The sequence below is a fragment of the Pristiophorus japonicus genome, chromosome 7, assembly GCF_044704955.1.
Source record: "Pristiophorus japonicus isolate sPriJap1 chromosome 7, sPriJap1.hap1, whole genome shotgun sequence".
Taxonomy (NCBI): Eukaryota; Metazoa; Chordata; class Chondrichthyes; family Pristiophoridae; genus Pristiophorus; species Pristiophorus japonicus.
Genome location: NC_091983.1, coordinates 55,910,266 through 55,930,604, shown reverse-complemented (window position 1 = coordinate 55,930,604; position 20,339 = coordinate 55,910,266). Strand labels below are relative to the sequence as shown.

At 43.4% G+C, this 20,339-nt stretch overlaps 1 protein-coding gene across 4 annotated transcripts in view; it reads right to left on the bottom strand.

The window, feature by feature from the left end:
• The window catches only part of LOC139267123 (lysophospholipid acyltransferase 2-like), a 205,027-nt gene that overhangs the window by 6,514 nt on the left and 178,174 nt on the right, over positions 1-20,339 (bottom strand). For all 4 annotated transcript variants that reach the window (XM_070884953.1, XM_070884954.1, XM_070884956.1 and 1 more), the window contains 3 exons: positions 13,323-13,387; positions 10,772-10,904; positions 8,634-8,785 (listed from right to left, as the gene is read on the bottom strand). In XM_070884953.1, the coding sequence (XP_070741054.1) occupies positions 8,634-8,785; positions 10,772-10,904; positions 13,323-13,387 (350 nt within the window). The remainder of the gene's footprint in view (positions 1-8,633; positions 8,786-10,771; positions 10,905-13,322; positions 13,388-20,339) is intronic.

The window sequence follows — 20,339 nt, the reverse complement described above, 5'->3', positions numbered from 1 at the left end:
GCGCCTGCTGTTCACTTTCCTATTTGTTACAGTAATTTTAAGTACCGTCATAAAAACTACTGCTCATCCATGGATTTTTAATTACAAATGTTTTTTTTTAAATATAATTTGAAATTAGCAAAAGCCACAATTTTAATTCAATGTTTAAAAGTTAAAGAAGTGAAATTAAAGAGAACTCGAGACAAAAAATCTCCCAAAATGTACAGCTGCTCGCGTGTTCGGGATCGTCTCCTTCACACACATCTGCCGACATCCACATAAAACAAACTAGTTCGTCATGCGGTCCGGGCGCCCCCAGCAGGTCAGGAACAAGTCCATCTCAGCCAGTCCACACCCTGCCGTCTCCAGCGAGTGACTCACAAACCCAAACTCTCCTCTTCCTCTTCCTCTTCCCCTCCACCCCCCCCCCCAAAAAAAACAGCCGGCAATCCGACAGGCTCTGGTTCTCCTGCTCCCTTGCCAGAACTTTCTGGCACATAAATCAGTACTGCCGCAGTAATGGGATTTCGACTCAGCAATGGTATCAACTCGCCGAACTTAATGATCAAGTTTATCCCATGTAACTGGTTCAGGAAAAGATTGCGCAAGGAATAAAAAAAACTTCCAACAGATCGCACGAAGCCAGCAGGAGACTTGTGGTGAATGACGGCAACTCGCCCTTGGTTGAAATTTAAAACATACTGGGGCCGAAGTTGCCCCCCTCTTTAAGGTCCATTACCACCTCTAAGAGGGGCAGGTGGATGGTCTGACCCATCCGAAATTGCCCCCAGGCCGAAAGACACGCGCCAACCCCTTTCCGCCCCGCAAGGGAATGTGCCCCGTAGGAGCGGAGCCGCCGCTCGGTGCCCCCAACAGCTTTTCCCAGCGGGAAGCTGCCAGTGGCTGGGCAGCCCGTCTGTTCTTGAAGGGGAGGGTACACCGCTGCGGTCACCATTTTATTTTGTCAGCTCTGAAGTCGGCCCCACAATGGCGGCAACACAGTGCTCCCAGCTGGAGTACTGCGTGCAGTTCTGGTCACCCTTTCAGGCAGAGTTCCAGATGCCAAGCACTCTCTGGGTGAAAAAGTTTATCTTCAACTCCCCTCTAATCCTTCTACCAATTACTTTAAATCTTTGCCCCTGGTTATTGCCCTCTCTGCTAAGCAAAATAGTTTCTTCCTATCCACGCTAACTAAGCCCCTCATAATTTTATATACCTCAATTAAATTTCCCCTCAGCCTCCTCTGTTCCAAAGAAAACAACCCCAGCCAATCCAAGCTTTCCTCATAGCTAAAATTCTCTAGTAATGGCAACATCTTCGTAAATCTCCTCTGTACCCTCTCTAATGCAAGCGCATCTTTCCTGTAACGTGGTGACCAGAACTGCACGCAGTACTCCAGCTGTGGCGTAGCTAGTGTTTTATACAGTTACAGCATTACCTCCTTTGCTCTCGTATTCTATTCCTCAGCTAATAAAGGAAAGAATCCTGTATGCCTTCTTAACCACCTTATCTGCCGGTTCTGCTACCTTCAAGGATCTATGGACATGCACTCAAATGTCCCTCTGCTCCTCTACACTTCAGTATCTTACCATTTACTGTGTATTCCCTCACCTTGTTATCCCTCCCTAAATGCATTGGTCACACTTCTCCGATTGAATTCCATTTGCCACTTTTCTGCCCGCCTGATCGATTGATTGACATCTTCCTGCAGTCTACAGCTTTCTTCCTTATCAACCACACGCCCAATTTTTGTATCATCTGCAAACTTCTTAATCATGCCCCCTACATTGAAGCCTAAATCATTGATATATACCACAAAATCTCGGGATTGCTACCAGTGCCACGTGCTAGTCAGAGTAGGAATCGCAGGATAGCGCAGATGAATACGTGGCTTGAGCAGTGGTGCAGCAGGGAAGGATTCAAATTCCTGGGGCATTGGAACCGGTTCTGGGGGAGGTGGGACCAGTACAAACCGGACGGTCTGCACCTGGGCAGGACCGGAACCAATGTCCTAGGGGGAGTGTTTGCTAGTGCTGTTGGGGAGGAGTTAAACTAATATGGCAGGGGGATGGGAACCAATGCAGGGAGACAGAGGGAAACAAAAAGGAGACAAAAGCAAAAGATAGAAAGGAGATGAGGAAAAGTGGAGGGCAGAGAAACCCAAGGCAAAGAACAAAAAGGGCCACTGTTCAGCAAAATTCTAAAAGGACAAAGGGTGTTAAAAAAACAAGCCTGAAGGCTTTGTGTCTTAATGCAAGGAGTATCCGTAATAAGGTGGATGAATTAACTGTGCAAATAGATGTTAACAAATATGATGTGATCGGGATTACGGAGACGTGGCTCCAGGATGATCAGGGATGGGAGCTCAACATCCAAGGATATTCAACATTCAGGAAGGATAGAATAAAAGAAAAAGGAGGTGGGGTAGCATTGTTGGTTAAAGAGGAGATTAATGCAATAGTTAGGAAGGACATTAGCTTGGATGATGTGGAATCTATATGGGTAGAGCTGCAGAACACCAAAGGGCAAAAAACGTTAGGGAGTTGTGTACAGACCTCCAAACAGTAGCAGTGATGTTGGGGAGGGCATCAAACAGGAAATTAGGGGTGCATGCAATAAAGGTGCAGCAGTTATAATGGGTGACTTTAATATGCACATAGATTGGGCTAGCCAAACTGGAAGCAATACGGTAGAGGAGGATTTCCTGGAGTGCATAAGGGATGGTTTTCTAGACCAATATGTCGAGGAACCCAACTAGGGGGGAGGCCATCTTAGACTGATTGTTGTGTAATGAGAGAGGATTAATTAGCAATCTCGTTGTGCGAGGCCCCTTGGGGAAGAGTGACCATAATATGGTGGAATTCTGCATTAGGATGGAGAATGAAACAGTTAATTCAGAGACCATGGTCCAGAACTTAAAGAAGGGTAACTTTGAAGGTATGAGGCGTGAATTGGCTAGGATAGATTGGCGAATGATACTTAAGGGGTTGACTGTGGATGGGCAATAGCAGACATTTAGAGACTGCATGGATGAAATACAACAATTGTACATTTCTGTCTGGCGTAAAAATAAAAAAGGGAAGGTGGCTCAAACGTGGCTATCAAGGGAAATCAGGGATAGTATTAAAGCCAAGGAAGTGGCATACAAATTGGCCAGAAATAGCAGCGAACCCGGAGACTGGGAGAAATTTAGAATTCAGCAGAGGAGGACAAAGGATTTGATTAAGGCAGGGAAAATGGAGTACGAGAAGAAGCTTGCAGGCAACATTAAGACGGATTGCAAAAGTTTCTGTAGATATGTAAAGAGAAAAAGGTTAGTAAAGACAAACGTAGGTCCCCTGCAGTCAGAATCAGGGGAAGTCATAACAGGGAACAAAGAAATGGCAGACCAATTGAACAAGTACTTTGGTTCGGTATTCACTAAGGAGGACACAAACAACCTTCCGGATATAAAAGGGGTCAGAGGGTCGAGTAAGGAGGAGGAACTGAGGGAAATCCTTATTAGTCGGGAAATTGTGTTGGGGAAATTGATGGGATTGAAGGCCGATAAATCCCCAGGGCCTGATGGACTGCATCCCAGAGTACTTAAGGAGGTGGCCTTGGAAATAGCGGATGCATTGACAGTCATTTTCCAACATTCCATAAACTCTGGATCAGTTCCTATCGAGTGGAGGGTAGCCAATATAACCTCACTTTTTAAAAAAAAGGAGGGAGAGAGAAAACGGAATTATAGACCGGTCAGCCTGACATCGGTAGTGGGTAAAATGATGGAATCAATTATTAAGGATGTCATAGCAGCGCATTTGGAAAGAGGTGACATGATAGGTCCAAGTCAGCATAGATTTGTGAAAGGGAAATCATGCTTGACAAATCTTCTGGAATTTTTTTGAGGATGTTTCCAGTAGAGTGGACAAAGGAGAACCAGTTGATGTGGTATATTTGGACTTTCAAAAGGCTTTCGACAAGGTCCCACACAAGAGATTAATGTGCAAAGTTAAAGCACATGGGATTGGGGGTAGTGTGCTGACATGGATTGAGAACTGGTTGTCAGACAGGAAGCAAAGAATAGGAGTAAATGGGTACTTTTCAGAATGGCGGGCAGTGACTAGTGGGGTACCGCAAGGTTCTGTGCTAGGGCCTCAGCTGTTTACACTGTACATTAATGATTTAGACGAGGGGATTAAATGTAGTATCTCCAAATTTGCGGATGACACTAAGTTGGGTGGCAGTGTGAGCTGCGAGGAGGATTTTATGAGGCTGCAGAGTGACTTGGATAGGTTAGGTGAGTGGACAAATGCATGGCAGATGAAGTATAATGTGGATAAATGTGAGGATATCCACTTTGGTGGTAAAAACAGAGACAGACTATTATCTGAATGGTGACAGATTAGGAAAAGGAGAGGTGCAACGAGACCTGGGTGTCATGGTGCATCAGTCATTGAAGGTTGGCATGCAGGTACAGCAGGCGGTTAAGAAAGCAAATGGCATGTTGGCCTTCATAGCGAGGGAATTTGAGTACAGGGGCAGGGAGGTGTTGCTACAGTTGTACAGGGCCTTGGTGAGGCCACACCTGGAGTATTGTGTACAGTTTTGGTCTCCTAACTTGAGGAAGGACATTCTTGCTATTGAGGGAGTGCAGCGAAGGTTCACCAGACTGATTCCCGGGATGGTGGGACTGATCTATCAAGAAAGACTGGATCAACTGGGCTTGTATTCACTGGAGTTCAGAAGAATGAGAGGGGACCTCATAGAAACGTTTAAAATTCTGACGGGTTTAGACAGGTTAGATGCAGGAAGAATGTTCCCAATGTTGGGGAAGTCCAGAACCAGGGGTCATAGTCTAAGGATAAGGGGTAAGCCATTTAGGACCGAAATGAGGAGAAACTTCTTCACCCAGAGTGGTGAACCTGTGGAATTCTCTACCACAGAAAGTTGTTGAGGCCAATTCACTAAATATATTCAAAAGGGAGTTAGATGAAGTCCTTACTACTAGGGGGATCAAGGGGTATGGCGAGAAAGCAGGAAGGGGGTACTGAAGTTGCATGTTCAGCCATGAACTCATTGAATGGCGGTGCAGGCTAGAAGGGCCGAATGGCCTACTCCTGCACCTATTTTTCTATGTTTCTATGTCTATGTTTCTAAAACGCGAGGGACCTAGTACTGAGCGCTGCAGCCCTTGGATCCCATGGGCTTCTACTTTTCTGACCAGTCTGCCGTGCAGGACCTTGTCAAAAGCCTTGCTGAAATCCATGTAGACAACATCAAACGCTCGACCCTCAACGACCCTCCTGCTAACCTCCTCAAAATATTCTATCAAGTTGGTCAGACACGACCTTCCCTTAACAAAGCCATGCCGATTATTCTTGATTAATCCACGTCTTTCTAAGTGTCGATTAATACTGTCCCTCAGAATTTTTTTCCAATAATTTGCCCAACACTGCGACTGACTGGCCTGTAGTTACTTGGTCTATCCCTTTCTCCCTTACAATGGTACAACATTAGCCGTCCTCCAGCACTACACCTGTAGACAGAGAGTATTGGAAAATGATGGTCAGAGCCTGCACTATTTCCTCACACATCTCTTAACAGCGTGGGATACATTTCATCCGGGCCTGGCAATTTATTTACTTTCAAAGATGCTAAACTCCTTAATATTTCCTCTCTCACTATGTTTATCTTATCTAATATTTCACACTCCTCCTCAACTACAATGTCTGCATCGACACTCTCTTTTTGAAGACAGATGCAAAGTATTCATTAAGAACCATACCCATGTCTTCCGCCTCAACACACAGGTTACCGTTTTGGTCTCCAATAGGCCCTGCTCTTTCCTTAGTTGTCTTCTTGATCTTTATGTACAGGTACATCGTCGAGAATCCGGAAGCCTTGGGACCGAGGCCACTCCAGATTCTGTTGTATTTCCGGACTTCGGAACGTCTTTATGACGTCCCGAATCCAGAAACTCCTGGGCCAAGGTGGATAGGTGGTGGGGGGGGGGGGCGGGTGTCAAGCTGAGGCAAGGGGGAGGTTTTCCAGATTCCAGATGACCCCGCCACGGATCGTCCCGGTGTCCAGATTCTGGAACAGTACGGATTCCGGTATTCCGAATTCTCAATGCTGTATTTTCAACATCTCTGGGTTTTTCCTTGATTTTGAGTTTCTGCTATCTGGGCACAAATTGCGCTCAAAATTAGTTTAGAGAAGTGTATTTTCTCCCAGAGTTTGCGCTCAAACTCATTTGCATATCGCCAAATGCAAAATCTGCCGTGAACCAGCGCAATCGGGCAGCATTTTATAATGTAATTTTTTTAAAATGTTGCTTTAGAAAATATTCCTTGATATATTTAACAGTACAGGTTGAACCTCCCTTATCCAGAACTCCCTTATCAGGAACCACCTCTCGTCCAGAACCATTCCCAGCCACCAGGTAGTGCATGCACAGAACTCCGACATGAACAAATTGAACAAAATGAAGTCCTACCTTAATGCCGAGCCCCACAATTGCTGGCCTGACTCCGCAATCGATCCCCGCTCCCCGCCCCCCCAATGATCTCTCTGCCGCACTCCCAGCCCAGATATCCCCTTGCTCAGTACCTGTACCATCCTATTTAATGTGACCACCCCTCGTCTAGAAAAATCCCTTATCCAGAACAGGCCAGGTCCAGAGGGTTCTGGATAAGGCATGTTTCAACCTGTAATAACTTGGTGCAATTTGATTAATACAGCTGAAAATGGGTTTATCACAAAAAGTAAGCATTTTAAAAATCAGTGTTAATCCACCACCTGTGATTAACCCAATGTTAAATGACTGAAAATGATTCAGAACCATTTGCAAGTTATAGTGCGGTACAGGAGTCAGTTTTAGTAATTTAAAAAAAAAATGACATTCAAGAGCTTTTAAAACGGGCTTATTGGTGGCCTTGCACCGAAAAGAACCAACTCGAAGGCCTGCAAATGAGCACAATTAGAGGAAACTTGCAATGGTGATTAATTCATCCTGGGGCTTGGGCAGGGCTGGTTTCTAGTGCAATGTTTTTTAAACTAGTGCAAAAGATTGCAGAAACTCAATTTGCACAGAGCATAATATGCGCTTAAAGTTCCACATTCTTTTGCGCAGGTTATGCCGATTTTGGGTGAATTGCGCCAAAAAAACAGCTCAATGGAGCGGAAACTCTACCCTGTAGTTTATCATGTTCATACATCTCAATGTTTACATGCTGTCTGGTTTACTTTTGAAGTGAAGTGACTTCCTATTAATGCAAATACCACAGACACTCTGTCAGCATTGTTCCACAAAACAGCAGTAAAATGACTCACTAGTTTGTATTTTTTGAAAGTATTAATTTAGGAAGAAATGTTCGTGCACTAAACTGCTCTCGGGCGGGCCCCGCCGCTGTGGAAGTGTTCGGGCCGGCAGGCCCTGTCGCAGAAGAGGTGTTGGGGTGGGCCGGTGAGGAGGTCCCAAGGTAAGGGCAGTGGCGGCGGGGTAAGGTCAGCGGCGGCAAGGTGAGGCCCGAAGTCGAGCAGCGGCAGGGCCCCAAGGTAAGGGCAGCAGTGGCGAGTGGGGAGAGGTGAGTGGAGGCGAGGCCTGAGGTTGGGCAGCGGTGGGGCCCAGAGGTCGGCAGGTCCAGCTTCTGGAACATTTTACGGATTCCGGACGACCCTGCCACAATCGGTCCGGAATCCAGAACATTCCAGATCTTGGATGCTCAACCTGCATCAATAGATTTCTTTTGTATAAGCAAATCAGAAAGCTCTTGTTCAGTTTCATGTACTGAGCCCTCAACTAGCAGAAACATATTGATTTGGTTGAAAAATGCACAATTCCTGCAGGTGTAAGAACTAATGGAAACTAATATTGCAGAGTGGATGGCAATATTATTCTTAACACCTTCTACATACATATATATACACACACACACACACACACACATATATATATCTCATGCAAGATGATTTTAATTTCCATGTACTTTTATATAGAATCAAAGAATCATACAGCACAGAGGAAGGCCATTCAGCCGGCTCTTTGAAAGACCTATTCCCTCCCACTGCCCTGCTCTTTTCCCCATAGCCCTGCAAATTTTTCCTTTTCAAGTATTTATCCAATTCCCTTTTGAAAGTTACTATCAAATCTGCTTCCACCACTATTTCAGGCAGTGCAATCCAGATCCCAACTCGCTGCGAAGAAGAACTTCGCCTCATCTCCCCTCTGGTTCTTTTGTCAATTACCTTAAATCTGTGTCCTCTATCTGCCAGTAGAAACAGTTTCTCCCCATCTATTCAAAACCCCTCATAATGTTTAATTTTTAACCTCTATTAACCTTCTCTGCTTGAAAGGGAACATTTTATATTCCACTACAGGTTGATCCTCCCTTATCCGGCACCCTCGGGACCTGGCCTGTGCCGAATAAGGGATTTTGCCGGATGAGGGGAGGCTAGCGGCACTGGGGGGGAAGACAACGAGATCGGCGCCCCAGGCGGGCCCGAAGCATCGAGCGACCCCAAAGTCGGGGTGGAGGTTGGCAGTGTTCTGCGCATGTGCTCCCGGCCGCTGGAATCATGCCGGACGAGGGGTGGTGCTGGATAAGGGAGTCCCAGATAAGGGAGATCCAACCTGTACATCCTTTTTGTAACAGACTTTCTCAGCTTACCTGTAAAATTTTAGAGATGGTTCCACTGACAGCAAAACAAATGGCACAACTGTGTAGCTTATTGCTATCATTGTTGCAATCCAGGTTATGACATCATAAAATAATTTGACAGCTGGTAACTTGATAAAGTAGAATCGGAAGTTGTTTCTAATCTAGAAAAACAGGATAGTTGAGTGTACACAGATAACACAGTCTTCGGGGTAATGCCACAATCTGCAGCTCACAGTGGGAGGTGGCGCTTGCAGGAAATTACAGGCATGTATCTCCTGATTTCTTATTCATTCACTGTAATGGACAGAAAAGCATGCACTGTGCTCCCGCAGTGCCACTCCTCGTGGGAGCACAGAATTGATCCCATAACATTGTTACCCTTTGAGCAACCTGCATGTTCTTGCTCTACAAAGCATAAATTGTGTCTTTACTTTAGAACAGCTACTGCTAATGCTCACGTGCTTTTAAATGGCAGCACAGGGTAAAATTCAATGCCTCAAAAGTGTTTTGGAATTTCATCAAAATTATAACTTAAATATTTCCAAATTCTCAGCTTCTTCTATTTGTATATTTAAGGCCCATTCATCCGAGCTTGAAATAATTGTTTTTTCAAAGTTATTATACTACAATTGATAGACCAGGTATATAAAATGAAATACAACAAATATACAAAAGGTATAAAAATCTTATGTACCATTTTTTTGTGTGTATATTGGTTATCTACAAACTACAGGAAGTTTTTACAGACACAAGTCATAGCTAGTCAGGGCTTTAAACAAAAACAAAACTGGAGTTTCTCCTAACCATCCAAGTTATATAAAAACACATTCTGCCAATTCTTAAATTATTTATGTCTGCCAATTGTGAATTATATAAATCAAAGCAATTCAATTAATTTGGCAACAGACCAACAAATTCACTTTTTTCAAAATAATGGAATATAATTGCAGACTTTCAAACCTCCATTTTTACAAGAAAAACTATTTCCCACTGAAATAGCCTCTTGACATATGTTCTTATGTTGCAAGAAAAATTAATAGGAGCAGGCCATACAGCCTCTCGGGCCTGCTCCACCATTTAATACGATCATGGCTGATCCGATCATGAACTCAGGTCCACTTCCCTGTTTAAGAAACTGTCTCATTTCTGTCTTAAATTTATTCAATGTCCCAGCTTCCACAGCTCTCAGACAGCAAATTCCACAGATTTACAACCCTCAGGGAAGAAATTTCTCCTCACCTCAGAATAAGGGGCCGCCCATTTAAAACTAAGATTATGCCTTCTAGTTCTAGTCTCCCCTATCAGTGGAAACGTCCTCTCTGCTTCCACCTCGTCAAGCCCCCTCATAATTTGTACGTTTCAATAAGATCACCTCTCATTCTTCTCAATTCCAATGAGTAGAGGCCCAACCTATTCAATCTTTCCTCATAAATCAACCCCCTCATCTCCGGAATCAACCCAGTGAACTTTCTCCGAACTGCCTCCAAAGCAAGTATATCCTTTCGTAAATATGGAAACCAAAACTGCAGCAGTATTCCAGGTGTGGCCTCACCAATACCCTGTACAACTGTAGCAAGACTTCCCTGCTTTTATACTCAATCCCCTTTGCAATAAAGGCCAAGATTCCATTGGCCTTCCTGATCACTTGCTGTACCTGCATACTAACCTTGTGTGTTTCATGCACAAGTACCCCCAGGTCCCGCTGTACTGCAGCACTTTGCAATTTTTCTCCATTTAAATAATATCTTGCTCTTTGATTTTTTTCTGCCAAAGTGCATGACCTCACACTTTCCAACATTATACGCCATCTGCCAAATTTTTGCCCACTCACTTAGCCTGTCTATGTCCTTTTGCAAATTTTTGGTATCCTCCTCATACATTGCTTTTCCTCCCAACTTTGTATCATCAGCAAACTTGGCTACATTACACTCGGTTTCTTCCTCCAAGTCGTTAATATAGATTGTAAATAGTTAGGGTCCCAGCACCGATCCTTGCGGCACCCCACTGGTTACTGATTGCCAACCCGAGAATGAACCATTTATCCCTACTCTCTGAAGCAAGAGAAACACTTAAAAGAATCTGAAATAATGTCGGTACAAATCTTGCATTAATAAATACAGAAAACTAAATATGAAACTATTACTTACTGCACGTGCTGCTAATGTCATTGGTATTCCTGTAAAAAATGTCATGCAATAGCCAGGATACACTCCATGCCACATTGCAGAGAGCATAAAAGTTGCTATTGTTGGATGGTACAGGCAGCGGTCATAGCAAACTCTGAAACAAAAGGTGGTTTAATAAATTCAGTGTAGATAATGAATTAATGTAAACAACTACTAATTAACTACTAGGAATATCCACTGCACAAAGTATTTTATTACAAGATTTAACCAGCAAAGTTCTTAAGAGGGAAAATATGGGGCTCAACAATGAAGATGCTCAACATTGTATATTTCTCAATATTGATGACTACTTTGCAAGCAGTTTTCTTTTCTATATTGTCTACAGTCACGAATTCTAATTGCTGGGTATTGGCGAAATCATGAAAGTTCAATAAAGCCAGATACTGAACATTGTTCATTTATCTACAACTTATCCAATAACAATTTTCCAAAGTGGAAACCATTAAGACTAATGTATTAAAGTGAATGGCTAAGCTGAAGCTATAGATGGCTTAGAGGTTGACAGTTACCCTGAGAATCAAGCTATTAACATGCAAGATGAGTAATACCTGTACCTCTGTTTATAGTATACATCACCAGCCCTTATGAGAATTGCAGAGTCGTGAGCAAGTTATCAATGTTCACTTGTTGTAATTAAAAGGATTAATTTGAAATCATTTTTCTCAACTTCAGAGATTAGACCAAGACAATCAATAATTAAAAACAAAGTTGTATTCAATCATGTGGAAAACCGAGGAATAGCAGTGAAGAATTTAAGCAGCTGCCTAACTTGAGAAAACTACAGGTAATTTTACAGATTAACTGCCAGAAAACTGCAAGAGCTCTGCTCCTGAAATTCAGGTCAAAAATAAGTTGACATAACAGTGACTATACTTCAAAAGGTAAGTCATTAGTTGTGAAAGGTGCTTTATAAAAGTTATTTTCTTTATTTAATTTCCATATTGGGATATTCAAAATGAAAAATTTGATGACTGCAACAGCCATAGCAGATTTTAAATAAAGGTACTTTATATGGATGGTAACATTTCATGGACACAGAAACTGCATGCAATATCAGTATCATAATCAGAAAACCAGGAAATATTTTCAGAAAAAGTGATAAAGAGCAGGAAGAAAAAGAGCACAAGGGAAAATAATGTTGCTTGTATGACAGCAAGAGTAAACAACAACTTGTATTTATATAGCGCCTTTAATGTAGTAAAACATCCCAAGGCGCTTCACAGGAGGATTATGAAACAAAGAATTTGACACCGAGCCACAATGAGAAATTAGGGCAGGAGCTTGGTCAAAGAGGTAGGTTTTAAGGAATGTCTTGAAGGAGGAAATAGAGGTAGAGGGGCGGACAGATTTAGGCAGGGAATTGCAGAGCTTAGGGCTTAGGCAATAGAAGGCACATCCACCAATGATTGAGCGATTATAATCAGGGGTGCTCAAGAGGGAAGAGTTAGAGGAGCGTAGACATCTCGGGGGTGGGGGGGGGGGGGGGGCGGGTGGTGCTGGAGGAGATTACAGATACAGGGAGGGGCAAGGCCATGGAGGGATCTGAAAACAAGGATGAGAATTTTAAAGTCGAGGTGTTACTTAACCGGGAGCCAATATAGGTCAGCGAGAACAGGGCTGATGGGTGAGCGGGACTTGGTGCGAGTTAGGACACGGGCAGCTGAGCTTTGGATCACCTCTAGTTTACGTAGAGTAGAATGTGGGAAGCCAGCCAGGAGTGCATTGAAATAGTAAAGTCTAGAGGTAACAGTAAAGTGTAGAGGTTACAAAGGATTGGATGAGGGCTTCAGCAGCAAATGAGCTGAGGCAAGGGGGTGGGGGGGTGAAAGAGACAGGCAATGTTACAGAGGTGGAAATAGGCGGTCTTAGTTATGCTGCGGATGTGTGATCAAAAGCTCATTTCAGGATATGGCACCAAGGTTGCGAACAGTCTGGTTCAGCCTCAGACAGAAGTTGGGACAAAAGGTGAGGGAGAAAGAAAGGACAGAAAGAGATACAGGAAAAAGATTTGCATTTATATTGTGCCTTACTATTATTTCTCCTCGAGGCATCAATTCCTTGCTGGGATTGCACTTTTCACATTATTCACAAGAAAAGATTAGTCTGCTTTTGCCAAAGAACAAGGCTGCTTATTTCATTGAGAAGTGTTTCATCTCAAGCTCTTTCAGTATTCAAAGGGTCTTGTCTGATTGATTTGTTTGATTAACTTCTAGTTTTGTTCTGTAAATAATTTTATTTTGTGAATAAACTAATAGTTTAGCCAATTACAAAAAGTGTCTGGTTTGATAGTAGTCCAGGCTATGGAAGCTGCTTTTAGTGCCAAGAATAGGTAAAATATATTGGAAGCAAGCCTGCATCACAACACTGCATCCTACCATTGCAGCATAGGGATACAACATAACCTGCATTCTACCAACATAGTACAAGTTACAGAACCAACATCTAGCACTACTGCAACTCTACCTTATCTACAACTTTGTTTTAAAAAGAAAAAGCTAAGTCAGATCATTACCTTTTAAACCAGAGAGCAGTCTGTATGTTCCAGTTGTCAATGAACATTTTAAAACTTGTCGCAAACTGCAGAAAGAAAGTATTAAAATGGAAATTATATTATGGAAATGACTGACATGAATAGGGTAAATATAGGAAAGTATGGGGGAAATGATATTTTTAAACTTTGAGGGGAAATTTGGTCATTAGACTTCATCAACAGAGCACCTAGGTTAATTTCAGTAATGGTGCATCAGCACGCTGTGTCTCAAGTGGTGAGAGGTGAAACTTGTAAAATAGCTGCATCTGGTGGACTACTGTGGTAATGCAGCTGCTGATATAAATACAATAAAAGACACATGATGTACTGGAGCCATCTTGTACAGTCTATGTGTTTGTGTTATCTTCTTTACAACATTACATTGGAGACGAGGATGGGATAATTGGATTCCCTAGCTGAAATTTTTAATGGTGGATGTTCCCACCAAACAACAGAGACTTTCAGAGCTTATTTGTTTTGCAGCACAGCTAAAAATCCAAGGTAAATTACATGCACACTTGGCTGAACTGAAGAGTCCAGATGGCTGCGCCTACGGGAATAATAGGGCGCTTGGGTGAGTTCCATCGCGACCGAGACACTTTTGGAGCATATGTGGAGCGGCTAGAAATGTTTTTCACTGCAAATAGTATCGTTGAAGTCCTCATTGATGAAAACCATAACTGGATGGTTTTAGAAAGAAAACAGGCTATTTTCTTGACTGAAGCAGGCCCCGAGGTGTATGAAACCCTGAAAATGTGCTTGTTCCTGTTAAGCCAAAGGAACAGCACTACAATCCTGAATCCCTGGAAATTGCTGAAAGTTATCGATTTGGAACATGAAATCAATTGAATGATGAGAGTATCATCATTTAAAAAAGCTATCCATTCACTGTCATTTTGGAAACTTTCAGGACCGAGTATTGTGTGACAAAAAATGAAGCGATTGGAAGAAAGTTGTTGACAACCCCTAACTTGACTTTTGATTTAGCTTGTCAGACAGCTATGTCGATGGATATGGCCGACCAATACTCCCGAGAATTTCAAGCCATTTCCAGCTGTCAGTCAACCTGCAGGTTAAAAGTAAAAAGCAACTGGGCCCCAAGGACTCAGCAACTGGCTAGGGTAACAGTAAATTGAAGTCGTGCTATCGGTGTCTGGGACAACACATCGCTCAAAGTTGTCCATATGTGAAGGCAGAGTGTTTCTTCTGCAAGAAAACAGGGCATCTTGTGAAGACACGCCGACTGAAGAATAAACTGGTGTTCAATGCTAGAAGCAACAATCACCAAAGACTACATAGCATTGAAGAGAAGCAGCAGGACGAGGAGGGTTTTGGAGATACACATCATCAGGAGCACAACGGTATCTCACAGCGATTTGCAAAGTATCATCATCCAATTAGACGTTGCAGGAACCAAGATACCCCTGGAAATTGATACAGATGCATCTGAGAGTGTAATACCGGAATTGCTGTATCTCAACAAGTTGAATGATTTTACACTCCAGAAGTCGAAGATAGAGCTGCGAGGCTACTCAGGAGAGCAAATCCCTGTGGTAGGATGTATTACTGTACCGGTGAAATACAAGGATCAGTTTCCGAGCTTGCCTCTCAGTGTCAGGAGATAAACCTGTCTAAACAGATAGAAATTGGTTGGGATCACTGAAGCTGGATTGGAATGAGATTTTCCGTGTTGAAACGAGATTTGCATCAAAGGATGATGTCATCAAGCAATATCAGAAGGTGTTCTGTGAAACAGGCAGTCTGATCCAAGGTTTCAAGGCAAGTGTCAGTGCACAGAAGGACGCTAGACCAGTTTACTGCAAGCCATGTCCCGTACCATACGCACTCGAGGAGAAAGTTGAGCAAGAACTCAAAAGACTAGAAACTGAGAACATTAGCTATAAGGTAGATCTAAGTAATTGGGCTACCCCCATTATTGTTGTACATAAATCAGATGGTAATGCTGATACTATGTCCAGGTTGCTATCCGCATCACAAGTTACACCCAAATGTTCTATTTTTCATACACTGATGAACTGCCAGTCACAGTTGGAGATTGGCAGAGCTACCAAACGTGACCCAGTTATGTGAAAGGTGTATGATTACATAGCAAATGGCTGGCCAAACCAGATGTCAGAGGAAGATATTCATCATTCGTTCATAAGAATGAATTATCAGTGGATAAAGATTGAAACACGTGGGGTGCAAGAGTAGTTATTCCAAATAAGTTCAGGTCCAAATTATTAGGAGATCTTCATGATCAGCACCTGTGAATGTGTTTGACCAAGAGTTTTGCACGCAATTACTTATGATGGCCAGGTCTAGATAAAGATATAGAGTACATCGTTAGTCAGTGTATGACATGTCAATCAGTAAGCAAGAAACCACCATCAGTACCATTACAGCCATGGAAATGGCCTCCCAAGGTGTGGCAAAGGTTACATATAGATTTTGCTGAGTTAGAAAGACAGCAATTGTTCACTGTGATTGATAGCCATTCGAAGTGGGTAGAGGTGTTTTCGATGCTGAAAGTAACCAGTAAAACATTTGACAATTTGCGAAGATTATTTTCTTCATATGGCCTCCCAAAAAAGAGATTGTGTCTGGTAATGGGTCGCAATTTTGTTCAGAAGAATTTGCAGTTCATGAGCAGAAATGGCGTGATACATACCACTGTACCACCCTTCTTCAAATGGTGCAGCAGAGTGCACAGTCCAAATTGTAAAACGTGCCCTCATCAAGCAAATGTTGGATCCAAATCCAAAGAAACGACAGTTTTCGATGGACCACAAATTAGCAAATTTTCTGATTACTTATTGTAATACTCCTCATACAACTACTGGTCAAACAACAGCCACCAACCAGGTTCTCGTTATTAAAGCCAAACTTGGCACAGTCAGTAGAAGAGAAACAATTAAAACAGAGAGAATCATGAGAGAGGTAGAGTAAGAGAGAGAAGTGTGAAATTGAATCAGAAGGTGAGAGTGAAGAATCATCACCATAAATGGTTAAAGTGGTTGCCAGTTTGCAGGAAGAGTGGTGAAGATATGTGGCCCTCGCACATATTTGGTCAAGATGTTTGATCATTCACAGGTTAGGTTTGTTCACATTGATCATATTGTACCTATAGATGTGGAAGGAGTTGAAAGTTGGAATGATTCGATTATTTCTGATGAGTCAGATAGTCTTGTTACAAGTAGAGTACCAATAGCAAATCCTACATCAGATGTACTCGGAACAAGTCCAAGAGAAAGTCAGAATTCAAGTCTGAGACCGAGTCAGGCAGACAAACAGTCTGATGTTGTAGAGGGTTCAAATGTAGATCAAGGGCTACCCTTGGAGGAAAACTCTCCTCAAGCTCAGCCTAGAACAAGTTTAAATATTACACCAAGTTTGGGAAGTTCTGTTCGAGCGAAAATATCCTCTTGGAAACAGAAAACCAGTGGTTATGTTTGATGTGTAAATATGGCAAAATAAGTCCATATCTTTTGTTGTATATAACCATGCAAGTTATGTATAATGATTATTTGTTATGATTACTTCTTCATTCTTCATTAAGGAGGGAGGAGAAGTGTAATATTGCTCCAACTAGTGGACTACAGTGGCAATGCAACTGCTGATGTAAATACAATAAAATACACATGATAGACTCTCCAAGATGGCTCCAGTACGTGTGTTTGTGATGTCGTAAAGAAGATATCACAAAACTGTACCTCTCTGTCACAGATGGAAGCAAGTGGAGGCCACAAAGGGATACACAATCATTCTGTGCTACTCATGCACACTTTCTGATCTTTCCGTTATGTATGTAACCTTGTATATACCTTGTACAGCCACCAGAGGGCTCATCCCCTGGAGTCACAGGTACTTGAGGCCCCTCAGGCTGGAGAGGCACTCTGGAGACCTGCAATAAAAGACTAAGGTCACACTTTACTTTGAGCTCACAGTATCGGCGGCAGTCGGGAGTTCGGGCAGCATCGAGGAGGCCGATAAAAGGCCCAGCGGGAGTCCGGGGATCGGCGGCAGTCTGGAGTTTGGGTAGCGTCGAGGAGGCCTATAAAAGGCCCAGCGGGGAGTCCGGGGATTGGCGGCAGTTGGGAGTTCGGGTAGTGTTGAGGAGGCTAGCCAGTGCTGGTGCAGGGACAGAAGGTAAACAAAGAAGCAGAAAGAAATCGAAAGGTGACGTCACAGCCAATGGGGCAAGTGATTGGCGAGTAGTTTTTCTTTTCTTTTCCTTTATCGGTAGGTAACCTTCATCATTGTTGTTGCCAAATTAAATTAATCTAGGGGTTAAGTCATGGCAGGAGAGCTCGGACACGTGTCATGCTCCTCCTGTGTTATGTGGGAACTCAGGGACGCTTCCAGTGTCCCTGACGACTAAATGCTGCAGCTCCTGACAGACCGCATTGTGGCACAGGAGCTGCGGGTGGATTCACTCTGAAGCATCCGCGATGCTGAGGATGCCATGAATAGCACATTTACTGAGTTGGTCTTACCCCGCAGGCAAAGGTTACACAGACAGATAGGGGGATGGGTAACCAACAGGAAGAACAGTGGAAGGAAGGTAGTGCAGAGGTCCCCTGCGGTCATCCCCCTCCAAAACAGATATACCGTTTTGGCTACTGCTGGGAGGGGGGGGGGGGGGGGGAGAAATGACTCACGAGAGGAGGGCAGCAGCAACCAAGTCCATGGCACCGTGGGTGGCTCTGCTGCGCAGGAAAAAGAGTGGGAGAGCTCTCGTGGTAGGGGATTCTATTGTAAGGGAAATAGATAGAAGTTTCTGTGGCCGCAATCGAGACTCCAGGATGATATATTGCCTCCCTGGTGCAAGGGTCAAAGATGTCTCGGAGCGGTTGCAGGACATTTTGGAGGGGGAGGGTGAACAGCCAGTTGTCATAGTGCATATAGGTACTAACGATATAGGTAAAAAACGGGATGAGGTCCTACAAGCTGAATTTAGGGAGCTAGGAGTTAAATTAAAAAGTAGGACCTCAAAAGGTAGTAATCTCAGGATTCCTACCAGTGCCACGTGCTAGTCAGAGTAGGAATTGCAGGATAGCCCAGATGAATACGTGGCTTGAGGAGTGGTGCAGAAGGGAGGGATTCAAATTCCTGGGACATTGGAACCGGTTCTGGGGGAGGTGGGACTAGTACAAGCCGGACGTTCTGCACCTGGGCAGGACTGGACCCAATGTCCTAGAGGGAGTGTTTGCTAGTGCTGTTGGGGAAGGGTTAAACTAATATGGCAGGGGGATGGGAACCTACGCAGGGAGACAGAGGGAAGTAGAATGGGTGCAGAATCAAAAGATAGAAAGAAGAAAAGTTAAAGTGGAGGGCAGAGAAACCCAAGACAAAAATCAAAAAGGGCCACATTACAGCAAAATTTTAAAGGGGCAAAGTGTGTTAAAAAGACAAGCCTGAAGGCTTTGTGCCTCAATACGAGGAAAATTCGTAATAAGGTGGACGAATTAACTGCAGAGGCAGCAATTAATGAATATGATATCATTGGCATCACGGAGACATGGCTCCAGGGTGACCAAGGCTGGGAACTCAACATCCAGGGGTATTCAACATTCAGGAAGGATAGACAGAAAGGACAAGGAGGTGGGGTAGCGTTGCTGGTTAAAGAGGAAATTGACGCAATAGTAAGGAAGGACATTAGCTTGGATGATGTGGAATCTGTATGGGTGGAACTGCAGAATACGAAAGGGCAGAAAACGCTAGTGGGAGTTGTGTACAGACCACCAAACAGTAGTAGTGAGGTTGGGGACAGCATCAAACAAGAAATTAGGGATGCATGCAATAAAGGTACAGAAGTTATCATGGGTGACTTTAATCTACATATAGATTGGGCTAACCAAACTGGTAGCAATACGGTGGAGGAGGATTTCCTGGAGTGTATTAGGGATGGTTTTCTCGATCAATATGTCGAGGAACCAACTAGAGGGCTGGCCATCCTAGACTGGGTGATGTGTAATGAGAAAAGACTAATTAGCAATCTTGTTGTGCGAGGCCCCTTGGGGAAGAGTGACCATAATATGGTAGAATTCTTTATTAAGATGGAGAGTGACACAGTTAATTCAGAGACTAGGGTCCTGAACTTAAGGAAAGGTAACTTCAATAGGATGAGACGTGAATTGGCTAGAACAGACTGGCGAATGATACTTAAAGGGTTGACAGTGGATAAACAATGGCAAACATTTAAAGATCACATGGATGAACTTCAACAATTGTACATCCCTGTCTGGAGTAAAAATAAAATGGGGAAGGTGGCTCAACCGTGACTAACAAGGGAAATTAAGGAAAGTGTTAAATCCAAGGAAGAGGCATATAAATTGGCCAGAAAAAGCAGCAAACCTGAGGACTGGGAGAAATTCAGAATTCAGCAGAGGAGAACAAAGGAGGGGGGAAAAATGGAGTATGATAGGAAGTTTGCCAGGAACATAAAAACTGACTGCAAAAACTTCTATAGATATGTGAAGGGAAAAAGATTAGTGAAGACAAACGTTGGTCCCTTGCAGTCAGATTCAGGTGAATTTGTAATGGGGAACAAAGAAATGGCAGACCAGTTGAACAAATATTTTGGTTTGGTCTTCACGAAGGAAGACACAAATAACCTTCCGGAAATTCTAGGGGACCAAGGGTCTAGTGGGAAGGACAAACTGAAGGAAATCCTTATTAGGCGGGAAATTGTGTTAAGGAAATTGATGGGATTGAAGGCCGATAAATCCCCGGGGCCTGATAGTCTGCATCCCAGAGTACTTAAGGAAGTGGCCCTAGAAATAGTGGATGCATTGATGATCATTTTCCAACAGTCTATCAACTCTGGATCAGTTCCTGTGGACTGGAGGGTAGCTAATGTAACCCCGTTTTTTTAAAAAAGGAGGGACAGCGAAAAGAGGTAATTATAGACCGGTTAGCCTGACATCAGTGGTGGGGAAAATGTTGGAATCAATTATTAAAGATGAAATAGCAACGCATTTGGAAAGCAGTGACAGG